The 18,191-nt window shown below is 38.3% G+C and overlaps 1 protein-coding gene across 1 annotated transcript; it reads left to right on the forward strand.

Moving 5' to 3' along the window:
* Positions 1 to 42: 42 nt before the first annotated feature.
* tceanc2 (transcription elongation factor A (SII) N-terminal and central domain containing 2) lies at positions 43 to 5,644 on the forward strand. The gene is made up of 4 exons (XM_039734630.1): positions 43 to 459; positions 1,573 to 1,714; positions 3,203 to 3,396; positions 5,286 to 5,644. The coding sequence occupies exons 1-4, from the start codon at positions 361 to 363 to the stop codon at positions 5,472 to 5,474; spliced, it is 624 nt and encodes a 207-aa protein (XP_039590564.1). The 5' UTR covers positions 43 to 360; the 3' UTR covers positions 5,475 to 5,644.
* The last annotated feature ends 12,547 nt before the right edge of the window (positions 5,645 to 18,191 follow it).

The raw sequence follows: 18,191 nt of genomic DNA on the forward strand, positions 1-18,191 counted from the left end.
AGTTTAGAGCCGTAATGACGGTAGTTGCGTACACACTCATCAAACGTAGATGGGCCAAATCTCGCGAGACATTAGGTGTAAACATTAAAATTGTGTATTGGGACCGCGGCTGATAGAGAGTTGTAGAAACGGATGTGGTTTGTGAAGAAACGGCACAGAATAAAAGAGATTAATTAAAGCGTAATTTAATTTTCAATGGAGTCTTTATAATAACCTCAAATATCTACAGTTTATACAAATATTGAATTTATTAAACGTGTGCCGAGCCAAATCATTAGTAAGGTTTCATAAGGATACTGCTGAACCGAATGTAGTGAATTCCTGTCGATCGAGCAGCGTGCAAACATACAATATTAGCAGATGGATAAGTTTGTGGTAAGGTTATCAAAAGATGAAGCCAAAAAAGATGAGAGGAGTCAAGGAAAAGTGTACAGACAGACTACAATCGAATCGCTAAGGGTAAGTCTGTACAGTCATACGGCGAGTCATTTTAATATTGTCGCCATGGTATTCGTATGAGTACACCTTTTACTTTAAAGGCACTGCTGATAGCTTAAATTAATAGGCATCTGTATACAGTTGTTTCATTCATTCCATTATTTTATGCAAAAGACTTACTGAAGCAGGTTGTATTTAAACGGGATTCGTTTTCGCATTTGAATATCCAGCTAAGGAAAACAGAGGTCCCGGGCCAATGTCGGGAGAATTTGTTGTTAAGGATGAAAGCAGCCCTGAAAAGCCATTCATTCATTCTATCATTATGTCCTTGTTAAGGTTCTTGGAGGGTCTCAAGACACAGAACCAGTTCATCGTGGTACATGTAGGAGGCCATTTTTTTTTAACTTACCTTTGACTTTTTCCATGAACATTTAGGTTTCTTCCAGGGGTTTTGGACATTTTCATGTAGTCCACAGACATGTAAGGTGGGCCCAACTGACTAAGTGTGACTTATGCAGGACAGATATGTTCTTTGCATTTAGAGCACATACATCTCATTTTTTAATATTTTGGAAAGGTCTAAGAGGCAGTCTTAAATTGTGAATACACTGATGAAGTTAAGGCCAGTTCTGTCCTAAAAGCTAATTCGTGATTGACATCGTGTCACAATACCAAAAATCTGATACCTTACAAAATGATTTGTGGACAAGCTTGATTTGAAAGGAGCATTTTGCAAAAGCAGTTTTAATGGGATATTTTAAATGAAGGAGGTCTGGGCCATCTCAGCAGTTACTAGCATTAATATTAGATGTGAATTTTTATTTTGATAGTATAAATTATGCATTATTTACTTTTCAATTAAAATAAAAGAATATGTCAGTTAATATATTTTGCATGTGCACGTGCTAAGATGAATTTAGTAATCTGTGCTGATCATATTTTATTCCTTTTAAAAATCCATACTGAAATTTCAGTAATGACCTCCTGTTTGTTATTATATAGAGGGAACAAATTCAGGACCCACTGTGCTATATATCAATATACATTGTCTTAATGCCATATTCATTATTTGTCTTTAGCTATTTAAATCTGTATGTTTTAAAATGCCTGTTTTTGTGTTTTGTTTTTCTTCAGAGAGTTGTGGTGCTAGAAGATATATACCGATTTAAGTCCATGTTAGAACTGAATGGTCAGACGAAAGAAAACCTTTTACTAGCTTTAACAGAGCTGAAGAAGAAAATGCCATCAAAAGAAGTATTATTATCAACTAAAATTGGTAAGATAATGAGAAGCCTGACAAAGTGATGATACTGGAATTTTTTTGAAAGGCTAGTTAATTACAAACAGAAAATGCAAAATTGGCTATTTATGAGTCAAGTATTATACAACTTAGATGAAAACTGAAAAAATGTGTTATTTTTGACAATTTTATGTATTTATCTCCTGGAAAGTCACATACATTTGTCAGAATTTTTGGCTGGCAAAAGCCATGTACTTCCATGGAGATATCATCATCATTAATAGAGCTGACCTGTGGGACATCCTTAGACTTCACTGGATCCCATCAAAGTCGCTGGATATTATTGATGGCCTTTACACTGGTGTTGTAAGTGCTGTACAGAGTGGAGGCTCCCCAGTTGATTCTGGGTTTCGTCAGCGGTGTGTTTTTCTCCTACTATGTTCAGTGCTTGCATGGACTGAATGATGGGCAGGGTTGCGGGGTCCAGTGGCTGTGGGGCATCAGTTGATGAAGAAAGATTCACAGATCTTGACTTTGCTGACAATGCTGTGATCTTTGCAGAGTCAATGGAGGCTCTGATCAGGACTCTTGACAAACTGAGCGAGAAGCCTGAGTGCCTGGGCTTGCAAGTGTCCTGGATAAAAATCCAAGACCCAGGCCTTTAATGACCTCTTGGGCACAGCCGTCAGTAGTGTGTCTGTTTGTGGAGAGTGTGTTGACCTTGTTGAGAGGTTTACTTACCTCGGAAGCGACATTCATGTCTCTGGTGACTCTTCCTATGAAGTCAGTAGACAGACTGGGAGAGCATGGGGGGAGTTCCCTAGAAAGGGGTGTGTGGTGCTCCTGATATCTTTGCAGAAGGGCAAAGGTCCAAGTCTTTAGAGTTCTGGTGCTTCCTGTTTTGCTATATGATTGTGAGACATGGATGCTATCCAGTGACCTGAGACGAAGACCGGGCTCCTTTGGTACTGTGTCTCATCAGAGAATCCTTGGGTACTGCTGGTTTGACTTTGTGTCGAATGAGTGGTTGCTCATGGTGTCCTGAATGAGGCACATTACCTGCATTGTGAGGAAACATCAGTTGCAGCATTAAGGCCATGTGGTGTGATTCCCTGAGGGTGATCTGGCTCTGGCACTGTTGAGAACCCGTGCGGTTGGACCAGGCCAGGAGGACGCCCATGTAACACCTGGCTGAGGCAGATAGACGGTAATTTCCGGAAGTGTGACTGGACCACATGTCAGCTCTGGGTGGGTTGCCAACCAGGATCCCAAGCTGTTTTTTCGTGTGGTGAGTGTGACAACGAGCTGTACGGGTGCATGCTCCCCGACCTAACCTGTTAACAGTTCACAAATATTTCTCAAAAAACACTAATCACATGAGAGATGCAGTATCAAAAATGCTGTTTTTAATAAGTTCATATTTTATAGGTACAATGGCAAAGGCTTTAATTTTTAGGAACCTTTTTCTTAAATTGTAAATTAGGTATTAAATATTTCAGAATGATCTGTCTTTCATAATTGTAGGGCACACAGTAAATAAGATGCGTAAACATTCAGAAGCAGAAGTATCTTGCTTGGCTCGTGAAGTTTACCAACAATGGAAGACATTCATAGAGGAAAATGCAAATAAACCATCTATAGAAGTGAGGAGTGACCTTCAAACAGAGAAGCTCCGAAGTAATGCAAGAAGAATGCTGGCGGAATCCATGGAAGTTCAGGTATTTTAGGGTCTTTACTATGGTTGGTATAACTGCAAGTATGATAATACAATTGAAATTAAACACCCATTTGCCGATGAGAAAACGAGCACACAGCAATTCTTTATGAACTTGTGTGAGTGTGTATTGCATTGAAAATATTATGAACTTAAAGAAAAATCAGCAAGGAAGATATTGCAATTCCTCAGGGATTGGTACATTCTGAGTTCAAAGGAGCAACAAAATTATTTAACTGAATTGTCAGATCATTTTAGATAAACTGATGGAAGTTTAAGGATGAGGATGAGGTTAGGAGCGCACACTGATACAGTGCATTCCCGGACCCACCACATGACAAACCAACTCAGGATCCAGATTCGGACCCGAGTGCAGCCATGCAACAGGTGATACCTCAGCACCACACTAGTTCAGATGGAATGGAACAGTGCAAGGTTTTTTATGGTGGCTGGAGGGCCAATTCAGCCACCAACCCCCAAGTTTTTCCCTGTGAGACGCTGAAAAAATGATAAAAGTTCTCTGGTCTCCTGTGCCTTTCTGTGTCTGTTCTGATCATTCCTTGTTGAAGAGTCAAAATTAATACACCATTAGAGTTTATCCCAGTTTCAAGTATACACATGAGAAACATAGTGTGCACACAATCATGCTGACACTCTTGATTTTACACCTTCAACTGATCTGTGACAGAGTATGGAAGGACTTATTTGAAGAAACTGCTATGATTACAAACGAAGCTACAAATCGCTTACAGAGAGAATTCTATCAATAATCTGATACAGAACATCAAGTCCTTTTGTTTATCCTTGGAACACTGAAACCTCACGCCACCAGGCTTTCTGCTTACACTATCAGATTGAATTTAAACAGATCCTAGTATTTTAACTGAACTACAAACTATAGGTTCATTCTAAATCCTCTGACTAAGTGCAGCAATTGTCATATAAGAAGTGTGTTTAAGCAAAGAGCTCTTTAAAGAAGACATGCATGCTCTGGCCATGTGACCTAATACTTGCAGACAGCGCAGTAATGAAGTATAATTAATTAACACTGCTATTTTAGAAACATGTGCTTTGAACCAAGGTAAAGTATCATGAAGTAGAACGCATTTTTTTGCTTTATTTTTACCAATGCATAAATCTAGACATTTTAGAAAAGTACAATCATGGGTGTGTCTGACTACATGACAAGTTTTCTTTTTCAGTCAATGTGTTAGAAGATATATTAAACATACAGTATTGTCAGAATTTGTGGGTTTTTGTTTGTCCACCCGCCTCTTGAGGATTGACCACAAGTTCTCAATGGGATAAAGGTTTGGGGAGTCTCCTGGCCATGGACACAAAATTTCGATGTTTTGTTCCTTGAGCCACTTAGTCACCACGATTACCTTGTGGCACGTTGTTCCATCATGCTGGAAAAGGCATTGTTGGGCACCAAACTGTTCTTTGATGGTTTGGAGAAGTTGCTCTCTGAGGATGTTTTGGTCCCATTCTTTATTACTTCAGTAATGTTTCCTGAGAAAATGCTTATAATAATAGGCACCACAACTATATGGTACAAGGGAAAATGTGAAATAATTTTTTATTGTGCAATAATGAACATCAGATTTTTTCAGAAGGTGTAGAACATGCTATATCTGAACAACATTTTAAATTGACTTGTCTTAATACTGCTAAAAAATAACTAATGTAGCAATTCCATATTTTCTAAGATGTACACTGTAACATGTGATCTATCAAGTTGTTCTTTATTCAACATCACATATAAAGCAAGTTTCAGGTTATAAGCATCAGCAGTTTTGTGAAATACAGGAGCCAATGGAGCATGATAGTAAATAATTGGCTGTCTAATATGATGAACAGTAACATGTTTTTTTTTTTTTTTTGGATGTGCAGGTTGATCATCCTCTTGTAGAAAACATCGAAAGAGAAGCATTTCATCAGTGCTCTCGGCTGATCAATGGGCCCTACCGGAGGACAGTGCGAGCCCTTGTCTTTGCTTTAAAGCACAAACCAGAGATGAGTTACCAGATCAAAAATAGCAAACTACCAGTGAATCAGTTTGTCAAGTCTCACAAAAAGTAACGGATGGATTTCAGTTTCACTAAACAAGACTCTATTATGCATTTTAAACATATTGGAATCCTGCACTTTGCAAGATTTTAACAAAAGACCGCTTACTTTTGAAATCCAGTACATGAATCAAGGATTGAGGACTGTTTTATTATTAAAAGTCGATTTCTTTTTATTCAACACTCTTTTGTTTTTGTTGTAAATGTCACCGACACTCATAAGTTTAGATGCACCAAACTGAAGATGTAAAAGAAAACAACACTTTCTTTCCTGATTATCATTTTAAATGCAATGGTATGTTTTGGTATAACAGATGGAATATTATTTTTTAATGTATCTAATCATATAATGTTACTTTTGAATTAGAATTTTTTATTAACCATTCATTGCAGGGCTAAATGAACCCAAGCCCAAAATCAAGTTCCTGTTTGCTAATGTGAAGTGTGCATATCCATTTTGAAATGTATGGTAATTATAAGTATCACCAGACACCAGCGCATGTCCCCCCAAGTGATTTTATGCCATGTTCCACATACAGAAATGCAGAGTTTAATGAGATTAAGCTTACTCACTCAAGCGCTCCTCACAGAAGTCTGTTATTGTCAAATCCATCTTGCACACCTTATAGACGCTCGTCAACCTCTTTGTGTGGCTGCAGCAGTACATGTAAATTAACTGCAGAAAGAATTTTATTTTAGTATTGCAAAGTAAAGCCATTTCCTGTTGTTTCCATGGTGGTAGTGTGCTGTACTGCTTTACTAAACAGCCAGTGCATCTGACATTTGACAGCTCGTCTCTGTCGACTCACTTAATGTTACTGCAGTCAAAGAAAACGACATCTTTGAAGGGAGAACTCCGTTACGGACATGATAATGAAAACGGTGTTCGAATTTCTAGGTGCAGACATATTCTAATCCAGGGGTTCTCAAACTCGGTCCTGTGGACCCACTGTGGCTGCAGGTGTTTGGTTTAACCAGATTCATAATCGGTGACAACAACTGATAACACTGAGCTCGTTTATTAGCTTTTTTTTCCTATTCTCTTATTCTACATTCAGTAAAGCACAGCACCCTGATTTTTACTTCGCATCTCTGCCGCTCGCGTATGTGGATTTCACTTTCACCAAACAACAAATCTTTTAATTCTCGCGGATACGCCTCTTCATTGGGAAGAAACGCTTCTTTTCCGTGATGGCAACACAAATTATACGATCTAGAAGTCTCCAATTTAAAGTTTAAATCCCAACAATATATTCGATCTCTTTTCGCTGTCCCGTTATTTAGTAATAATTTCCGTTTGCTTGCGCTAATGCGATCTTTACTATAATTTTTTTGATACTCTCGAATTTTAGTACAGTACTTTAATTATCTCTAACCTGTTCTGCATGTGTATCACGCCAGCATTTTGGAATTCTTTACGACATTCTACTTTGTCATCTACTCTTTGTCTTTTATTTCCGGCCCCGGGTGTGGTTAAATCTGTTGGCACAAAGTCTCGCCTCGCGGGACGTTAAAGTATCTCCCTGAAAAAGTCTCATCTCGGCCCCGGATTTTTTTTTATTATAATAGAGAGATTTCTATTTTTGCTATAAATTTAAATGCTTAAATATCTTTTGTTGATTTCATTATATTTTGCCCTTTTTATGTGCAGTTCGCTCCCTTCATTGTAACTTATTAATGTCAATTAAAAACGAGCAGAGCAGACACTCCAGCAAACAACACTGAAGCATGAAAGGCTGCAAGTGCTTTAGCATCAGACCCACTAATTAGTAAAGAATGGATTAATTAAACAATTAGAACACCTGGAAAAGTAGAATGAAAATCAAGGTGAAAACATTATTAAAAAGAAAAAAATATTCCTGTATAAATGCTTAGTACATTTTTTATTTATTTTTTTTTACCAAACTTAGTTTTCTAATTTCTATGTGGTTCCCAAAACACAGAATCTGTGAACTAACAGTTCACGTAATTAGCCCAGGAGTCCGATTAAAAACAGAAGCTGTTTAGCACAAAAACTTGCCGCCACTGGGGCTCGCCAGGACCGAGTTTGAAATCCCCTGTTCTAATCCATCCTTTTTATTTACTGCATTCCTATATGAAGTTCCTGGGGTTTTTTTCTTCAAAATGAATTATAAATCACAGAACAATTGTTAGATTTCTAGAATGGCAAATCTGTCACGTTTATGGACTCACTGACTGGAATTGCACTAGTAATCTTTTTGTCTATAGAAGAAAATGATCAGAATATTAAAAAATTAGGAACTATTGTGATGAGAACAAACCATTCAACCCATCCATCTCTTCCATCCTGTTCACCAAGATGGTTCAAAATAACGAGATTTGAGGAGCCCCAAAGTGCTACTCTCCACTTGTCAGATAGAACATCACTATTCGAATATAAATCGAATTTATTTAAAAAAAGGTCTTGTTTGAAAGCAAAAGCTGATATTTGATTATCAAAGTTTTTTTTTTTGGTTTTATCCACACTAATTTTGCCATCATGGTCACTCCAGACGAGCTATACAAAGCTGCAGTATTTTACTGGTCTGCTTTTGCACTTCATTTCCACAATCAGCTTTTTCGTGATTGTTAATGGTCAGCTTGTTATCTTCATTAGTAAAACTGACAGCCACGTTCTTTCACATCGTAGTGTTTTTTTTCCACTCCCGCTGTGTACTCGGAACATTTTTCTAAACACTTCTGCCGTGCTCTAAAAGTATCTTTTGCGTTTGATTCTGTCCCATTCACTTTTAAACCTGAGATGTCGGACTGCTGTTTAATACTAAGACCTTCTCATTAAAACAAATGGAAAATAGCGTTCATAACTCTGATTTTCCTCTTATTACAGCCATTTAAAATCCCCCAGAGCCTACATGGCGTGTGCTACAAGTAGCCTCCATGGCTGCTGGTTTGAAACATAATGGCTAAAACAATGAGGTATAATTAAAATATTCACCTTTACTAAACTATCACTGAATCTGCAAAAGAGAAGAAAGTAGCCAGACTGTGCGGCCCTTGACCTCATACGGTGACGATCGTGTTTGTCTGGGTGAGCCCACAGCTGCCGACTGGCTTTATATTCGGAATATCGTGATATTGCTGTACCCTGCGGCTTCCCATTGGTCACTTCTAAAATAAGAAAACAAGTTCGCCTTCGGCCTGCCTGCGTTCGCTGCTCTCAGTCTGTCGCTGTCTTGGGAACTAACCGGTATTCCTCCTGATCTAACCCTGCCCTGTCTGCGCCTATTTGACAGCCGAACGCCACACCGTACGTGTGCACCACTTGGCTCCAGTCAAGTTTTGCGTCCAGGACTCGTGTAACGGTGTCATAAGCGCTTTCTGGTTTGCAGACGAGTAAATATTTTATGAATACTGTAGAGAAGTGTGTGTGGCTCCTATGGAGTTCCCTTTTATGACTTACTGTCCTGAAAAGGCCACCAGTACTAAACTGAAAAACAGACGGCAGTTTAGATGCACAGGATTTTGATGGCTTTATATTTAAGTGACAGTCGCCGGAATACTAGTTTGTAACGGTGTCCACGTGTTCCTGTTGCAGAATTTAAAATAACAACTGTAATCCGCTGTATTAATTCATAATTAATAATTCATAATGTCATAATTTTAAACACTTCAGTCATGCCACCTCGTAATCTCAGTTTTCTTAAAATGAAGAGGTTCAGCTCCTTCAGTCTCTCCTCACAGCTCACACCTTATATTCCTAAAATCAGCCTAGTTGTTCTCTTCTGGATTTTATGGAGTGCTGCTATGTCTTTTTTTTGTAATACAGAGACCAGGGCGAGACCACACTCATGTGTTAAGCTCTGTTGGGCCCTTGAGCAATGCCCTTAACCTGCAATTGCTAAGCACTTTGAGTAGTGAGAAAGTGCTGTATAAATGCAAAGTATTATTATTATTATTATTATTATTATTATTATTATTATTAAGCATGTCCTTTTAGCTTAATATCATGTTAGCCTTCTTGATTGTATCTGTGCACTGTTCTGGATGTAGATAGCAATGAGTCCACTGTGACTCCTAGGTCCTTCTCTTAATGTGTTCTTCCAAGTCTCAGACCCCCCACCATGGATTCAAATCAAAGATGTTGAACTCTTATATGTAATGCAGTACTTTACATTTACTTAATTTTCCACAAACCTACCCAAGCCAGCATGCTGATCCCTGAGAGACACCACTTTTAACATCATCCATCCATCCATTTTCCAACCCGCTATATCCTAACTACAGGGTCACGGGGGTCTGCTGGGGCCAATCCCAGCCAACACAGGGCGCAAGGCAGTAAACAAACCCCGGGCAGGGCGCCAGGCCCATTGAATTGTGTGACAGTATATATGCATATGTATACTATACTATACTATACTATACTATACTATACTATACTATACTATACTATACTATACTACTAGTATATAGAGATAGCTATAGATATACAGTAGTATACTACTACTACATTTACATGTATATGTATACTTCTACTGCATATACATATGTACTATACTACCATATATGTACACACACCTAAAGGATTATTAGGAACACCTGTTCAATTTCTCATTAATGCAATTATCTAATCAACCAATCACGTGGCAGTTGCTTCAATGCATTTAGGGGTGTGGTCCTGGTCAAGACAATCTCCTGAACTCCAAACTGAATGTCAGAATGGGAAAGAAAGGTGATTTAAGCCATTTTGAGTGTGGCATGGTTGTTGGTGCCAGACGGGCCGGTCTGAGTATTTCACAATCTGCTCAGTTACTGGGATTTTCACGCACAACCATTTCTAGGGTTTACAAAGAATGGCATGAAAAGGGAAAAATATCCAGTATGTGGCAGTCCTGTGGGCGAAAATGCCTTGTTGATGCTAGAGGTCAGAGGAGAATGGGCCGACTGATTCAAGCTGATAGAAGAGCAACTTTGACTGAAATAACCACTCGTTACAACCGAGGTATGCAGCAAAGCATTTGTGAAGCCACAACACGCACACCCTTGAGGCGGATGTCAGAATTTGGCGTAAACAGAATGAGAACATGGATCCATCATGCCTTGTTACCACTGTGCAGGCTGGTGGTGGTGGTGTAATGGTGTGGGGATGTTTTTGGCACACTTTAGGCCCCTTAGTGCCAATTGGGCATCGTTTAAATGCCACGGCTACCTGAGCATTGTTTCTGACCATGTCCATCCCTTCATGACCACCATGTACTCATCCTCTGATGGCTACTTCCAGCAGGGTAATGCACCATGTCACAAAGCTCGAATCATTTCAAATTGGTTTCTTGAACATAACAATGAGTTCACTGTACTAAAATGGCCCCACAGTCACCAGATCTCAACCCAATAGAGCATCTTTGGGATGTGGTAGAACGGGAGCTTGTGCCCTGGATGTGCATCCCACAAATCTCCATCAACTGCAAGATGCTATCCTATCAATATGGGCCAACATTTCTAAAGAATGCTTTCAGCACCTTGTTGAATCAATGCCACGTAGAATTAAGGCAGTTCTGGTCAAACACCGTATTAGTATGGTGTTCCTAATAATCCTTTAGGTGAGTGTATATTAACACATATTTAGTGGGCTGGAAGTTGTATTTCATTACAGCTGCCATATTTGTTGAATTGTTTTCTGTTGCCCCAGAAGTCAAGGCATTCAGAAACACATTATAGCTTTACCTTTACTGCACACGGGCAGCACTCCTGCTCAGATATGAACCGTGGAGCCCAATAAGAAGTTCACCAGCCTGTAGGGCTGAGCTACTGGGAACCATAAACTGTCTGTGCAGCAGAGCTATATAAAGCTTAATTTAAAAGGAGCAGTTCTTGCTATATTTACATATTCCTTTCATACAATAATAAAATTCATAAAGGTCGTTTCCATGCCGAAAGAAAACAAAATGTAGAGACAACGTTTTAGCTATTTGCTCTTCTTCAGGTGTAGCTCTAACTTTTTTAAAATTAATTTTTGGCAGCATGAAAATGACATTTACTCATTTTTTTCTTTCTTTCGCAAACTATGTCAAGCCAAAAAAAAGTCTTTAGGCTAATACATTGCGGATTACCGCTGCAGCTATTCTTTGTAAGACCACTAGATGGCACACTTTCCTATGGTAAGTGAATGTGAAACGAATACAGTTTTACGAGCTGACCCTATGATAGGGGGTTTGCCGGATATTAGGTCCAACAAAGACTTCTTCTTCTTCTTCTTCTTCTTCTTCTTCTTCTTCTTCTTCTTCTTCTTCTATGCCTTTACAGCGTTGGTGCCTCGTTAATCCACCTTCAGTGGTCTTCCCTCATTCTTCCAGGATATGGTACGCTTACAGAGAATTTGGAGTGGCCTTGTTGATAGGACAGTTTTTTTTTATTACATAAAAACGATCCTCCTGCGATTTTAATTGTTGATAGATTCATTGGAAAATTAAAAAAGGAAATGCAGTTTCACCAACTTAGTGGGGTATCATTTTTCATGAGGAAATCAAACAGGATTCATTCATTTATTCTCTTAGCCAACTTAATTAAACTCTAAGGACGAGAGGGAATCCGCGTAGTCCTGGCAGCAGTGGGCACATAGCAGAACACGTCCGTCATGGGGTACAGTTACCTGGGCCGTTTAAAAGCTGCTGGTTAACCCAAGATTCGTATCTTTGGGATGTGGGAGGAAGACACAAAGAAAGTGACGGGGGTTGAGTTTGATTTGTCATGCTTAGTAAATTAAACTTGGCATAGACTTTGTGTAAAACGCATAGGTTTGCGTAAAACACAATAAAGAGAAGTTAAATATACCGTACCATCTCATTTAATTTATCTGACTTTCCAATCCAGATATCAGATTCAAGTCAATCACAAATCAGCCTTTATTTCATTTTTATAGAACAATGTAAAAATGTGCACCCTAGTGTATACACCGAATAAAAAATAGCATTCCTTGAATCCACAAAAAACATGCAAGGATGCTTGCTTCAGTGTTGCCACCCCTCATAATTTTAATGCCACCCCCTTGCCACCCCATGAATAATTTTCTAGATCCGCCCCTGGATCCACGTCTGCTGGCTAAAACATTTTGAACCTGTGCCACCCGACACGGAATTTTAAGTGTCTGAAATTAAGTGTAAGATATCTTGAAATACCTTCCTGTGTATTATAGGCTTTGTAATGCATTTCAGAATATCTCGGCCTGTATTTTAATACGCCTCAGACTCATTTCCTGTGAAAATTCCCTTTCCTTTTCAAAGATCCTTTTAAAATACCTTGGAATGCTTTGGGCAAAATGTTTTTGCGTGGTAGTAACATCGATCTATTGAACACCAAAGTTTTCATCACAGTGTGGTAAACCAGGAACCAACTATGAATACAAACCTATAACCATGCAGGGCCAACTTCAAGCCACTCTTCATCCATCTATTTTCAGACTCACTTAGTGCCTTGATCATGGGAAAGGTGCTATATAAATAAAATGTATTATTATTATTATTAGGACTGAGCAGTCAGCGCTTATCCCAGTCATATCAAGAAAATGGCAAACACAACCCAGGACACGGTGCCAGTGTAGTATCGCCAATCGACTTAACAGGCATATCTTAAGGAAGTGGTCTGAAAAGCAGAATATCTGAAGAATACTCACGCAGAGAACACACAGGTAAAGAACAGGCCAGGATTTGAATCACAGGAGGCCACCCATGCTAATCAATCCCCCACTTTGCTATCCAAAATTAATTTCATGTTATTTCAGATGCTTTAAAATTTGTCCCAAAACAACAAACATGACCATACTTTGTGCCGTTTATTCATGACAAAAAAAAATCACTATCCATTTTACAAGTTTGCCATCAAATTACATAAAGCCTTCTATTACATGTGAAATCTGACCCGACAATAAGGGAGGGAAATTTACTGCAGGATTGTTTAACTAAAGTACATTGAAACACGCACAGGGTCTAAAGCAAGCTTTGTTCTGGCACATACCGTGGACGTGACTACAAGAAATGTATACAGCAGAACTCTGAGAGGGCCTGACATAACCTGTACCTATAACTGACATTCCTGTTCAATTCATTCCTTCTGTTTGTAAATGTTTTATGCACAGATACTGCTGAGCTTTATTTATTTTCTTTGTCAGTAGGGTGAGTGACACTAATTGGCACAAAAGGATTGACTACACCTTACAATGTCATAGTTATAATATTTACTTTTCATTGACAACAATTAGAACCACAGTACTCTGTTTCATGGCATTCTACACTTTCAATAGTTTTATTCATTTCTGTTCAGACGGTAAACTTTTGATCTCATGAATTAAAAATATTTGCTTCAAGATGTGAAGATCAGGTCCATTTCCAGTTAGTATGCTATCACCGCATATGTTCCTGAAAAGTTTTGTAACACTTGAATATGGTGAGCACCACTTAACGCTTTCACCAATACAGCATGTTAACCGTCACAGCTGGCTCAGATGCTGTTAAGAAGGAAAACCACAATGCTGAAAGATGACTTGCGTCGTTCTCGTAAAAAGAGAAGCAACAATCTGGACTGGAAGACTCAAAAACAACAGTCACATAAAAGTAAATAGAAGAATACAACAAAGAATTGAGGCGACCATGCAAAGGTCTTAAGCGTCACCGTCCTTTCTAAATAACACAACAACAACAACATTAATTTATATAGCACATTTTCATACAAATAATGTAGCTCAAAGTGCTTTACATGATGAAGAATGAGAAAAAAGACAAAATAAATAAGAATTAAAAAAAGGGAACACTAATTAACATAGAATAAAAGTAAGGTCCGATGTCAGGGGGGGCAGAAAAAACAAAAAAAAAACTCCAGACGGCTGGAGGTAAAAAAATAAAATCTGCAGGGGTTCCAGGCCACAAGACCAGCCAGGCCCCTCTAGGCATTCAACCTAATATACATGATCAGTCCTCATTGTATTCAGGGTTCTCATGGAAGGACTTCATGATGACGGTCATGTGGACTTCTGGCCTTTAATCCATCAATGTAGGGACATCACGGTGCTTTGATCAGGTGGTGGTGGTGCAGGTCGCCACCACCAAAAACCGGAAAAAGAACAGAACAGAAAGTAATAATAATAATAATTCATTACATTTATATAGCGCTTTTCTCAGTACTCAAAGCACTATCCACACAGGAAAGCAAACCCACAATCTTCCACAGTCTCCTTACTGCAAAGCAGCATCACTACCACTGCGCCACCTGAAGTAGGGGTTAGTACAGATTTTGGAACCACCATGAATAGTAATGATAATTCATTGGATATACAGAGCATCAGGATTAAACTATGATGAAGCTATGAGAAAGCCATGTTAAAGTAATGTGTTTTCAGCAGTGTTTTAAAGTTCTTCACTGTATTAGCCTGGTGAATTCCTATTGGCAAGCCATTCCAGATTTTAGGTGTGTAACAGCAGAAGGCCGCCTCACCACTTCTTTTAAGTTTAGCTCTTGGAATTCTAAGGAGACACTCATATGAAGATCTAAGGTTACGATTTGGAGTGTAAGACATTCTGAAATATAAGATAACGCAATATTATTTAAGGCTTTATAAACCATAAGCAGTATTTTAAAGTCAATTCTAAGTAACACAGGTAACCAGTGTAGTGACATTAAAACTGGAGAGATGTGCTTGGATTTTCTTTTCCTAGTTAAGATTCTAGCAGCTGCATTTTGCACTTGTTGCAATCGATTTATGTCTTTTTTGGGTAGTCCTGAGAGGAGAGCGTTACAGTAATCTAGTAGACAGAAAACAAAAGAGTGGATTAATTTCTCAGCATCTTGCAATGATATAAGAGGTCTCACTTTTGCTATATTTCTTAAGTGGAAAAATGATGTCCTAGTAATCTGATTAATATGTGATTTAAAATTCAGGTCAGAGTCAATAGATGCCCCTAAATTCTTTACCTCAATCTTGAGTTTTAATCCTAATGCATCAAGTTTATTTCTAATAACCTCATTATATCCATTATTGCCAATCACTAAAATTTCTGTTTTCTTTTTATTTAGTTTGAGAAAATTACTACTCATCCACTCAGAAACACAACATAGCATTCTCAGTCCCATTCAATCCCACTCTTGGACACAAGGAGCAATGAAGCAAGGATGGCATGCTAGCCCACTGCAGGACCCTTACATCCAGCCAAACTCAGCAGGGGCCAATTCAGAATCATTCAATAACTAACAGTCCATTCCCCAACTGTTAAAATGTCACTCCTCAAATCAGGGCTCATGGAATGTGTTGCAATGAGCGGACATGTGACATAAAAAGACTAGAGCTGAAGTAAGAAATGTGCATTTTAAGCTGCCAGTGGAAAGATTAATTTAGTGGCAGCAAACAACTAAAATGTAAAAGATATCCTTAACTAATGTACTGTACATTTTCAAATGGTCCAGGAAAGGTGTTCAAAAGGCATAGCACACTCATAGCAGCAAGGAACAAACACATTTTATTCCTCCCTGCTGTTAACAGCAGGACAACATTTGCATGTCTGTGATTTCCTTTGGAGTAACAAAATAATCCAAAACACACAGTTGGGACAGAAACAGCTCCCATAGCCCAGATCTCAATAACACAGAAGCTTTAGAATTGTTAAATTAGATAAAACCATAAATAAGAATCTCTCTCAGAGTCTGTGCCATTTGCTGAAGAGAAATAAGAAGGGAACATCCCTTAAAACTAAGGTCATTTGTACAACAAAATCATATACTCTTAGTTTGGATCACAGAGCTGCCTTCAATTTTGGGCCTGGCATTTAATAAGTAAATCTATATTATATAGGAAATAAGATATATACAGTATAATCTGTATATACGAGGGACTTTCAAAAAGTTTCCACACTTTTAAATTTTATTAGAAATGGTGAAGGCGGGGGGAGTAGTAATTGGGTATTAAAAATTATTGGTATGACGCCGGGAAAATTTCATTGTGACTATGTAGAAAAGTGATGTAATTTGTTTTTAAATTCTTAATAAAAATAGTTTAAAAAAGTGCAGAAACCTTTGAACATCCCTCATATATATCTGTCTATTATATAAAAACATCCTGGGACGAGACGTGACTTTTTCAGAGAGATGCTTTCAAGTCTGCCAAAAGATTTCATCACACCCGGGGCCGGAAATAAAAGACAAAGTAGAACATCGTAAAAAGGTTCAAAAACGTTGGCGAGTTTCATATGCAGAGCAGGTTAGAGATAACGAAAGTACAAAAATTTGAAAGTCTCAAAAAAATGACAGTAAAGATCGCATTAGCGCAAACAAACAGAAATTATTACTCAGTGAAATAACGGAACAGCAAAAAGAGATTGAATATATGGGCATAGATGATATGACAGAAGTATGAAGATATTGTTCGGATTTAAACTTTAAGTCAGAGACTTGTAGATCATTTAATTCATGTTGCCATTAGGGACAAGTTGTGATTCTTCCAACGGGAATTAAAAGATTTGTGGCCTGGTGAAAGTGAAATCTACATATGCTAGTGGCAGAGATGTAAAGTGGCTGACATGTAGTGCAGGCCGGGGGGTTGGCGAGCAAAGCGAGCAGGGGGCAAATCCCCCTAGTATTTAAGCAGTTTTATACATATGTATAACTATGTATATCACTATTGTAGAACAAAGGATTTCTTTTACCTCACCTAAAATATGGCGTACTTGGACCACGTGATAAGTTGTGTTTCTAACTTTCCTAGTAACTTCCACAGTCTATAGGATGGTTTACTGCTTGTTAGCTGTCTTTTACAAATATGAAAGCTTGGGAACCTCCTTGTCTAGTCGGAGTGGCTAAGCAATAATAATAATAATTTATTTCTATTACGCATTTTCATGCACAGGATGTCACTCAGAGTGTTTCCAGATGTGAAAAAAATAGTTACAAGAGAAGAAAAATACTGTATATTAAAATTAGGTAAGAATAATAATGAGTAAGTAATACAACCTAAACCAATGCAAATTACATAATGCTGATATATGCTGTTCAACATAAATGATGGGAACACTTGATCATCACAGTCTAACACCAAGTCAGTTAAGCTTCAGAGATATCAGCTTGTCCAGTTAAGAAGCATAAGCGACTGTGAATCAACTTGACATAAATATAGCAAAAGTTAGACCTCTTAGAACTTTGCAAGGTGCTGAAAAATTAGTTCACGCTTTTGTTTTCAGTTGACTAGATTACTGTAACGCTCTCCTCTCAGGACCACCCAAAAAAGACATCAATCGATTGCAACTAGTGCAGAATGCAACTGCTAGAAACCTAACTAGGAAAAGAAAATCCGAAAAATATTTCAGTAGGACTCTCACCTTACACTCCAAATCGTAACCTTAGATCTTCATATGAGTGTCTGCTTAGAATTCCAAGAGCTAAACTTAAAAGAAGTGGTGAGGCGGCCTTCTGCTGTTATGCACCTAAAATCTGGAATGGCTTACCGATAGAAATTCAAAAGGCTAATACGGTGGAGCTCTTTAAAAAACTGCTGAAAACTCATTATTTTAACATGGCTTTCTCATAGCTGCATTTTAGTGTAACCCTGATATTTTGTATATTCATTTAATTATCATTTTTATCATGGGCCCGCAATCCATACTAACCCCTACTTTTTTTGCTGTTCTTTTTCCGCTTTTCTGTGGTGGCGATCTGCACTGCCACCACCTGATCAAGGCACCATGCAGTCCTTATATTGATGGATTGAAGGCCAGAGGTCCACATGACCGTCACCATC

Source organism: Polypterus senegalus, chromosome 14 (assembly GCF_016835505.1).
Source record: "Polypterus senegalus isolate Bchr_013 chromosome 14, ASM1683550v1, whole genome shotgun sequence".
Lineage (NCBI taxonomy): Eukaryota > Metazoa > Chordata > Cladistia > Polypteriformes > Polypteridae > Polypterus > Polypterus senegalus.

Excerpts from the sequence above, each read along its gene's own strand:
- tceanc2 (XM_039734630.1), top strand. The coding sequence starts at position 361 with ATGGATAAGTTTGTGGTAAGGTTATCAAAAGATGAAGCCAAAAAAGAT. Across the intron at positions 460-1,572 it reads CTACAATCGAATCGCTAAGG|AGAGTTGTGGTGCTAGAAGA; the intron begins GTAAGTCTGTAC and ends GTTTTTCTTCAG. Across the intron at positions 3,397-5,285 it reads CGGAATCCATGGAAGTTCAG|GTTGATCATCCTCTTGTAGA; the intron begins GTATTTTAGGGT and ends TTGGATGTGCAG.